The sequence below is a fragment of the Oculina patagonica genome, chromosome 14, assembly GCF_052425735.1.
Source record: "Oculina patagonica isolate OP01 chromosome 14, crgOcupat, whole genome shotgun sequence".
NCBI classification, from domain to species: domain Eukaryota; kingdom Metazoa; phylum Cnidaria; class Anthozoa; order Scleractinia; family Oculinidae; genus Oculina; species Oculina patagonica.
Window position 1 is genome coordinate 20806118 of NC_135771.1, and position 10676 is coordinate 20816793.

At 39.2% G+C, this 10676-nt stretch overlaps 1 protein-coding gene across 5 annotated transcripts in view; it reads left to right on the forward strand.

Moving 5' to 3' along the window:
* LOC144638809 (uncharacterized) overlaps positions 1-3499 on the forward strand; it is an 83764-nt gene extending 80265 nt beyond the window's left edge. For all 5 annotated transcript variants that reach the window (XM_078498074.1, XM_078498070.1, XM_078498072.1 and 2 more), the window contains one exon: positions 3201-3499. In XM_078498074.1, coding sequence (XP_078354200.1) covers positions 3201-3228 — 28 coding nt within the window. In that variant the 3' untranslated portion in view covers positions 3229-3499. The remainder of the gene's footprint in view (positions 1-3200) is intronic.
* Positions 3500-10676: the final 7177 nt, after the last annotated feature.

A 10676-nucleotide genomic window follows, 5' to 3' on the forward strand; every position in this document is an offset into this window, starting at 1 on the left:
GAAAGATAATTGGACTTTTTATGAAGGGGTAATCTCGTCAACAAGAACGCCAGTTATAAAGAAAAGTACGTCTAACTGAGATAAAAAAAATCATAAACGAAACAAATGGTACAAAAAAGCAAGAAATTTGTCTTTTGCGCGGAGTATAATAGTCGATGAATAATCGATGGGTCATCGATGAGTTATCAATAACATCAATAGGTAATCAATCGCATCAATGAGTAATCGATGTCATCGATGAGTAATCGATAGGCCACAAAATTTTTGGGCTTCGATTAGTCATCGATTACTCATTGATCATCGCCAATAATCAATGACTAATCAACTGATTACCCATCGATTACTCATTGATTACCAATTGATGTCATTGATCATCGATTAGTTATGCCTGGAAAAAGAAATCGGCGACAGAGAAGGAGAAGCCTTTTGTTACGGACAACTTGGAAAAGTGTTTCATACTGTTGGGGAGTATGTCGAGGCTAAAGAATATTACGTAAAAGCAGTTACGATCAGAAGAGAAATTGATGACAAAAGAGGAGAAGTAGCTGTTTGTACAGAACTCGGCAGTTTGTTCATCTGTCTTGGTAAATATGCCAAGGCTGACGAATATCTTCAGAAAGCACTTAACCTCAGTAAAGAAATTGGTGACAAAGGAGGAGAAGCCAGTGTTTACGGAAACCTTGGAACTCTGTTTCAATCAATTGGTGACAACGAGAAAGCTAGAGAATATCGAGAGAAGGCACTTACGATCAATAAAAAAATTGGCAACAGAAACGGAGAAGCCTCAGATTATGGAAATCTTGGAGCTCTTTTTGGATTTGTTGGTGAATATGTCGAGGCGGAAGAATATTATAAGAGGGCGCTTGCAATATGCGAAGAGATTGGAGACGTTAAGAAACAATTTACGTTTCTTTGCAATCTTGGATTGGTTATGCTTCAAGCAGGAAAGACTTAGGATGTTTTGTCTTATCTCCTTCCAAGTATTCAAAAATGCGAGGAGTTGCGAGGTTCTCTCCGGGACAACGATCAATTTAAGATATCTTTTTCTCACGAACATGCTAATCCCTACCGGGTACTCACTGTATTCTTCTTTACCGCTGGAAATCCTAAAAAAGCTCTGTACGTTTCAGAGCTTCGTCGGGCCAGAGCACTGGCAGATTTAATGTCAGCTCAGTACTCCGTGGAGAATCAAATCTCAGCTAATCCACAATCATGGGTTGGCATCGAAAGTGTCATGGAAAAAGAGCTTAGTTGTACTTGCCTATACTTCTGTTATAGCGATTACGATATATTTCTGTGGATTCTTAAAGAAAGAAAAGTCGTGTATTTCCGAAATGTGGATGAAGAAATGATTGCTCAGAAGGGATTGGTCGAAAATTTGGACCAGTTTTTTGCTAACGAACGCTTTAGAAGTTTTGGCATTTTACCAGAGGAATATTGCGAAGACCGATCTTTGAACGATATTCAACAAAATCCTTGTGAGGAAGACATCCGTGAACCGTCGCGAATTGAAAATGATGGTGAAGATAACCAAGATACCCTCAAACGGAATCTTTCTCTGTGTTACAAATTGATCATCGCGTCAGTGGTGGACCTGATAGAGGGTACTGAAATCATCATTGTTCCTGAACGGTCTTTATACAACATTCCATTTGCCGCGTTACCTGATGAAAGTGGAAAGTACTTATCAGAGACTTACAGGATCCGCGTCGTTCCTTCTTTGACGACTCTCAAGCTCATTCAGGACAGTCCAGCAGACTATCACAGTCAGACTGGTGCACTGATAGTGGGAAATCCTGATGTTGGTAGGGTGCGCTACAAGGGACGTCTCAAATTCATTTCACGACTGCCTTGTGCAGAAAGCGAAGCGAACATGGTAGGAGAAAAGCTTGGTGTCAAGCCGTTCCTTGGACCGCCAGCAACAAAGCAAGCAATACTTCAAGTGATAAATTCAGTGAGTCTGATACATTTTGCTGCACACGGTGATGCAGAAAGAGGAGAAATTGCCCTTGCTCCGGCTATTCGTTCTTCTAACAGGTTCCCACGAGAAGAAGACTACTTATTGACAATGTCTGACATTTCAAAAGTTCAACTACGTGCTAAATTGGTAGTACTAAGCTGTTGTCACAGTGGACGTGGACAGATTAGAACCGAGGGAGTTGTTGGAATTGCTCGAGCATTCTTAGGATCCGGTGCACGCTCAGTGTTGGTGGCACTGTGGGCCCTAGAAGACAGTGCGACAGAGCAGTTCATGAGTCGTTTCTACGAGCACCTTGTTGGTGGGGATAGCGCCAGTGAATCTCTTCACGAGGCCATGAAGTGGATGAGGTGTAACGGCTATTCTAAAGTGAGACAGTGGGCACCTTTTATGCTGATTGGTGATAACGTGACATTTGATTTTGGAAAACAAAGTACATGTAAGTTCAAAAAAGGAAAGAATATATTTTTCCTTAATAGTAACAACCTTTTATTTATTGTTTAGAGTTGCTACTTATAGTAGAGCTTGTAAGTCTTAATATAACAACAAATTTATTAATACAGGTATCACGTTTTTCACGAGAGTTAAATTTTCTATTCAGCACTTTAATTGATGGAATTAAAAATTTCAAGTATCTTTTTGTGATACTGTTATAACTTTCTATGCCGAGTTAACGACGGGCAGTTCAGATAAGTTTAGGGAAGTCCCCATTGTAATTTTCGAACAGGTATATTGCAAGGGAATTAACGACTTTCGGTACGAGTTATTTAGAGGTTCAAGAAATCCAGGGTTCCACTGTACCAGAAATATGTATATGTTACAAAAAATTGCGTTACTTTTGACACTGTGCGTGACATTGCTTGTGACATTTTGCATGTTACGGTAATGGATTTTCCCCACAAGGATATTTATTTTTAGATCTATTGCTTGTGTCACGTGACAAGAACTTTCGAGAAGGTTGTTTATGTGTGAAGGGTTCGACATGGTAAAGTCGATTAAAATGAACTTGATGTTGTGTTACCGAGAATCCTGATTTCTGTTATTTTGTAAACGACCGCTTCACTTAACCGAACCATTCGTAACAGTATATTTATGACAATTCATTGGATCTTGTTAATATAACGAAGAGATTTTGTGGTAGCATAATTTCTAATGGAGGGATAATTTGCTTGTTTGTATGTATATTTAATTCTCATGTCATTTTTTTTGTTTTCTCTTTTAGGGGACTTGACCAGCGCAGCATCAAGTGAAAACAAAAACACAAAACCGATTGGACTCAACTGAGAGACTATTTGTTGTAAACGCTATAATTATAACTTAACGATTGATTTTACTCGCTGTATTTGCCTGAATTAAATTTAAACTGTTCGAGCAAAAGTGATTTCAGAAAAAATGTAAGAAAGGTGTAGTAACAGAAACACGATAATAGCAGGTGCTCCAAAATAAAGATAAAAACAGGAGAAAAATTGCGGCTTATGTGTCATCTCTTACAGCTTATGTCTCAATACCCAGTATTTAGGGTCGGAGCTAGACAGACAAAATTATAACAAACTAACTCTAATAGCTGTGTGGACATCAATCACTTTTGACATCGAGACCATATCTGCCAATCAACAAAAGCCAATATGCCCATCATGGTCTCCTGCCCAAAGTTGAGACCAATTACAGGTCCGTAGCCAGCCTATAGGCCCGTAGACCCGGGCTTACAAATTTTCAACCCACTCGTATTGTATGATAGAAAAAATTTCAGACTGAAGCGCTTTCAAGATGAAATAGTGAGCAACTTGTAACGTTCCTTAACATTTTATAGTTCGCATCTACCCTTTCGTGATGAGATCAAGGCTTATCTAGCAAGTGAAAACATGGGAGCGTTCTAAGCTAGTCAGATGACTGACAAACGCACAGTGGCCTGCGCCGTAAGAAACAGGAGCGTTTATTTTGGAATGAGTAAAAACTGGCGCAGTTCCTTCCTATGAAATGTTACACACAACTAGAGCAAAAAGTGAAGGAGAAAACGTTTTCGAGAGTGCTGATCCAAAAACAATTTCCTCGGCGGACCTCCACCGCCCCACCCCCCCCCCCCCCCCCCCCCCCGCATAGAAAAACTGCCCTTACTGGCCGATTGACCATGCCTACAACTATTCAAAAAGCTGGCTACGCCCCTCTGCCAAGAGTACCAAGAGTCAACGCAAGGGAAGGATCATCATAAACTGATAATTGTGTCATAAATGTTTCGAACACAGTGCCGGTTCGAAGTGATGAGATATTAGTAGCAACACCACTGCTTTACGGGAAATTGTGGACTTTAATTTCTGTACTGGATTGTGTTTGTCTTCGCGTTCACAATACACAATATTGAATAGTCAAACTTTATTCGTTTCGAAAAACTCTCGAAAATCCTAACCTCGACAGTATAATGTTATTGTAATAATGTAATACCCTACCCACAATTCTATTTGCCAATCCTGTGAATGTTTCTTGAAAAATGTCCTTGAACTTGTACTCTTGTACTTGTATTACCGGTTAACTCAACGTTCTTTAAACCTGGTTTTTTAATACTAGCGACGCAAGCACAAGCGCAAGGATAACAGCTCTTAATTTTTCCGTGAAAACGGCTTCGACTCAAGCAAAAGCACAAGTGTATTGCATTTGGATCCTTGTGCTTGTGCTTGCGGAAAGCACAAGCACAAGGATCAAAATTTGTCCTTTTTGCATGATTGCGCTTGTGCTTGCGCTTGCGCCGGCGTCGCTGAAAACCAGGCTTTACAGCCGCTAGCTAAAGGGCGTATTTAAATGTTCTCTCTGTCTCTAGGGACTCGGCCCATTACACTCTCTTATAAATTAAAATAATCTCACATATGTGCAAAACAATAAATTAAATAAGATTCTATGTCGTGACTTGAATTAATGCGAAGAAACTGAAACACAGGGGAAAGTTAGATGTGAGACTAAGTGTAGCAATGACAGATAATGTAATATGCAAAAATAGCACTACGTCAAACTGCTAAAACTCGCCTGAATGACACAAACTCAGTGACGAGATTAAGACATGGACTAGAGGAAATTGTCGTTAGTGTGTACTCTGCTAAATTTGCTACTTTTATTGTCACAGTGTATTAAAAAGACTCCATTCGAAATTGAAAGGTGATGTCATGGTAAGAAAATCTAACTATTACTTGCGTCATTGTTAATTTTGAAGGAAGTTCACATTCAACCGACGCAGGCTAATGTGGATTTTATCATTTCGATTTGAACTTCTCATAGAGCGGTCTGTACAAAAAATTTAACCCAAATTTTAATCCAAAGTAATTGGTGAAGTTGATTTCCGTTATAAGAAGACAGGGACCGATTTACCGCTTGTTACTATTAGAAATACGCATCTCGCAGGACCTTGCAAAGGTAGGTGTTTTGTTGTGTTTCACGAGAGTTTGTCATTAATTTTCTCAGTACTGAATTGGTAATTCGTGTAACCGTTCTTGTTCAGTTTGTGTATCTATTCTGTCTATTGGAACGCACAAGAGTATAGATCGCCATATCATATAGTTTGGTGTAATTTAGACAGGCAGTAGTGTTATAATAAAAGGAATTATCTAAAACTGTAGCATTCTAAGTTTCCTGCCTGACTTCATAAAGTTTTCAGGGGCGTAGCCAGCCTATAGACCCGTAGGTTCTGGCTTACCAATTTTTCAACCCACTCGTATTTTTAAAATGTATGATAGAAATAATTTTGGCTGAAACGCTTTCAAGATGAAATAGAAAGCAATTTGTTACGTACCTTAGCGTTATATATTTCGCAACTACCCTTTCGGGATGAGATCAAGACTAATCTTGACCTCAAGTGCAATTGTGCAAACTCGGGAACCCTTAAGACTATCCAGGTGATAGACAAACGTACAATGACATGCGCCGTTAACAGACAGCGTTTATTTTGTAATGAGTGAAAACTGGCGCAATTCCTTCATATGAAATGTTATAATATAGGTGCTATGAAGAACGCACAACATCCACGGAAAATCTAATCGGTTATCAATAACGATGTTAATTAGACTGAGCCGGAATAATTTCACGATAAAATGACATTTTTCTTTGTAAACAGTGGTAAACATTTCACTTTCTGAATAAGAGATGCATGAATGTAATCTGCCCCACCGGTGATTTTGCAAAGTGAGCACAAGACTAATTTTCTTATTAACTCTTGAGTTTAGCTAAATATGTTCTAAAATTCTGACGAGTAACAGAGATGCAAAACCGATTCAGATTTCGTTCCATAATACTGTTGTGTGTTAGAAATATTTCAGTCGAAGTTGAAAGCTAGGTAAGAATTAAGTGTCCAAGTCGCCCTCGCGATTTTGAAGTCCCCTGTTTAGAAAACGCGTATCTTGGTGTCAGTTGTAGTTTTCCATACTATATACATTTCTCAGGATTTAAAGGTCATAATTTTTGTTTATACTCGCACATTTAGTCTGTGAATGACTCTTTCAAGACTGATAAGGAGCAACATTTACTTAACCTGAGGAAGAAATTTAGCGTTTATATTTTATTTTTTGCTGTTCAATGAGACATTTTTACTTCAATAATAAGACAAAATAAATTGTTCTCTTTTCTGATGATTGATGGCGAACAACTATTAAGGTTGAGAAAGGCGTCCTGATTTCACTTTCTGACGATTTAATTTTTTTGAAAGAAGAATTTTACTTGTCGTTTTACCAGGAAATTCCAGAGTCCTCAAGACGAAATGATAATGTTGTCTGATATAATCTTAATACCTCTCTGAGAGGACCTGTTGGTCCAGTGATCTTATTTTCCTAGATGAACAACAAGACGGAAGAAAGGTTCGAAAGTTGATAACATACTGAGTCATAGTTACATTGTTAAGACATGCGCAGAAGGTACCAAAATTGCGTTACGTGACTTAAATTACCAATGAGAATAACGCAACGTACAAAGTGCATGAGACGAAAATTCCTGTTTTGCTGACGGAGATTTATTTGAATTTTACCTGCGATTTTGTGTTGTTTATAAAGCTGCAAGTACAGTTAGTTGTCAGTATAACCCATGTTTTGATCAGGGGCGGCTGGAAAAAGTTTTGTTTCTTATTTAATTACCGAACTACCTCAAATAGAAGTATTACATGTATGAAAACTACACTTGCACAAGAGTAAAACAAGCCAGATTTCAAAGAAAACTCGCGAGAGGCCAGAACATTTGGCGTAAATTTAATAAAAACGGTTTGCCTATAGTAGGAAAATCTTCACTGGTGTTGGCGCTTGTCGGTTAGTCTATAAAAACGGAGCGGAAGCCTAATTTTAGATTGGAATTTGTGAAATATGCTTTTCAGGGAAATTACATTAAAGAGATACCTTGGTTTACAAATCGTGATGACTAATTGTTTTCCGTGCTGGAGTAAAAGACGTTTCTGCAGAATGACTGAGAAATAAATATTCCTCGCCTACAAACTGCAATCACTGAAAAAATGCTCTTGTTTACAGCAGACAGTAGTTCTGTACACGTTTTGTTGAAAGACGTTTTGAGAACAAACTTTCAGTTCTACCCCGCAACAAACTAGGATACGAAGTGCTAATTCTACAAACATTTAAATTCAGTACACGTTACCAGCAATGGTAAAGAAACGCAATAAATATTAATGTTATCACTAAGACAATCTTTTTCCGGTAAATGTAATACAAACATAAACCGGCTATTTTAACTTCAGTTTTATTCTTTTCTTATTCTGACAGAATTCCTTGACATGAACAACATAGATGAAATTATACAAATCATCTCCATCGGCGTCATTGTTGCAATTTTCCTTATCAAGACCGGCCGAGTTCCAAAAGCCATCGAGTTATGCAAAGAATGTTTGTTCATCCTCGACAACACACCACTCAGAAAAGAAGAAAAGGATATTAAGTTGCTTTATCGGTCTATATACTGGACAATCTTGCTGGCGTACTCGCGTATCGATGATTACACAAATGTAATAAATTATGCTGCAAAAATTCTCCCCATTCTCCGCGAATACGGTGGCAGGTTCGAAGAATGTGCGGTAAGCAGAAGTCTAGCGAAAGCATATCTTCGTCAGAGTAAGTACGTAGAAGCAAAAGAACACAGTGAGAAAGCACTACTAATATGTACAGAAATTGGTGACAAAAATGGAGAAGCTTCCTGTTATGAAATCCTTGGAATGGTGTATCAGTCCGTTGGAGAATATGAGACTGCGAAAGAATATCACGTGAAAGCACTTGGCATCAGAAAAGAAATTGGTGATAGAAATAAAGTGGCCTTCTCTTATGTAAATCTTGGAACGGTGCTTAAATCACTTGGAGAATATGAGAAGGCAAAAGAGTATCTTGAGGTGGCACTTGCCATCAGAAAAGAAATTGGTGACAGAAATGGAGAAGCCAACTGTCACGGAAGCCTTGGAAAGATGTTTCACTTTGTTGGCGAATATGATAAGGCAAAAGGATGTCATGAGAAAGCACTTATGATCGATAAAGAAATTGGTGACAGCAATGGAATGGCCTCCTCTTATGTAAACCTTGGAAACGTATTTATATCACTTGGAGAATACGAGAAGGCGAAAGAGTATCTTGAGGCGGCACTTGAGTTTAAAACAGAAATTGGCGACAGAGAAGGAGAAGCCGTCTGTTACGCAAACCTTGGAAACGTGTTTCAATCTGTTGGCGAGTATCTGAAGGCTAAAGAATATTACGAGAAAGCAGTCGCGATCACAAGAAAAATTGGCGACGAAAAGGGAGAAAGAATTAATTGTGGAAATCTCGGGGCTGTGTACCTCTCTCTTGGGAATTATGCCACGGCTAATAAATATCTTCAGAAAGCACTTGCTCTCAGTAAAGAAATTGGTGACAAAAAAGAAGAAGCCGCTGATTACGGAGACCTTGGAACTGTGTTTGAATCAATTGGTGACTACGAGAAAGCCAGAGAATATTTAGAGCAGGCACTAACGATCAGTAAAGAAATTGGCGACAGAAACGGAGAAGCCACATATTATGGAAACCTTGGAAATGTTTCTAACCTTCTTGGTGATTATGTCGAGGCGGAAGAATATTATAAGAGGGCGCTTGCAATACTCGAAGAGATTGGAGACGTTAAGAAACAATCTACATGCCTTTGCAATCTTGGATGGATTATGCTTCTTACAGGAAAGTTTCAGAAAGCTTTGTCGTATCTCTTTCATAGTATTGAGAAATGCGAGGACTTACGAGACTCTCTTCGGGACAACGATCAATTTAAGATATCTTTTTCTCACATACATGCTAATCCCTACAGGTTACTCAATACATACTTCTGTTCCGCTGAAAATCCTAGTAAAGCTCTGTACGTTTCAGAGCTTCTTCGGGCCAGAGCTCTGGCAGATTTAATGTCAGCTCAGTACTCCGTGGAGAATCAAATCTCAGCAAATCCTCAATCATGGGTTGGCATTGATGTCATGGACAAAGAACTTAGTTGTACTTGCCTATATTTCTCGTATTTTGAATACGTTGTATATTTGTGGATTATTAAGGTACGAAGAGACGTTCATTTTCGAAAGGTGAATGGAAAAGAAATGATTGCTCACGAGGGATTGCTCGTGAATTTGGACGAGTTTTTTACTATCGAACGCTTCAGAAGTTTTGGCAATTTACCAGGGGAACAGTGCGAAGACCGATCTTTGAATGATATTGAACGGAAACCTTGTGAGGAAGATGTCCGTAAAGCGTCACGAATTAGAAATGATGGTAAAGATAACCAAGATTACCTCAAACGGAATCTTTCCCTCTGCCACAAATTCATCATAGCTCCTGTGGCGGACTTAATAAAAGGTCCTGAAATAATCATTGTTCCTGAACGATCTTTATACAACATTCCATTTGCCGCGTTACCTGATGAATGTGGAAAATGCTTATCAGAGACTTTCAGGATCCGCGTCGTTCCTTCTTTGACGACTCTCAGGCTCATACACGACAGTCCAGCAGACTATCACAGTCAGACTGGTGCACTGATAGTGGGAAATCCTGATGTTGGCAGGGTGCGTTACAAGGGACGTCTTAAATGCATTTCACGACTGCCTTGTGCAGAAAGCGAAGCGAACATGATAGGAGAAAAGCTTGGTGTCAAGCCGTTTCTTGGACCGCAAGCAACAAAGCAAGCAGTACTTCAAGTAATAAATTCAGTGAGTCTGATACATTTTGCTGCACACGGTGATGCAGAAAGAGGAGAAATTGCCCTTGCTCCGGCTCTTCGTACTCCTAACAGGATCCCACGAGAAGAAGACTTCTTATTGACAATGTCTGACATTTCAAAAGTTCAACTGCGTGCTAAATTGGTAGTACTAAGCTGTTGTCACAGTGGCCGTGGACAGATTAGAACCGAGGGAGTTGTTGGAATTGCTCGGGCATTCTTAGGATCTGGTGCACGCTCAGTGTTGGTGGCACTGTGGGCTCTAGAAGACAGTGCAACAGAGCAGTTCATGAGTCGCTTCTACGAGCACCTTGTTGGTGGGGATAGCGCCAGTGAATCTCTTCACGAGGCCATGAAGTGGATGAGATGTAACGGCTATTCTGAAGTGAGACAGTGGGCACCTTTTATGCTGATTGGTGATAACGTGACATTTGATTTTGGAAAAACAAAGTAAGTTTCAAAAAAGAAAAGAGGATATTTTTCCTCACAAGTAACAAACTTTTATTTATTTTTTAAA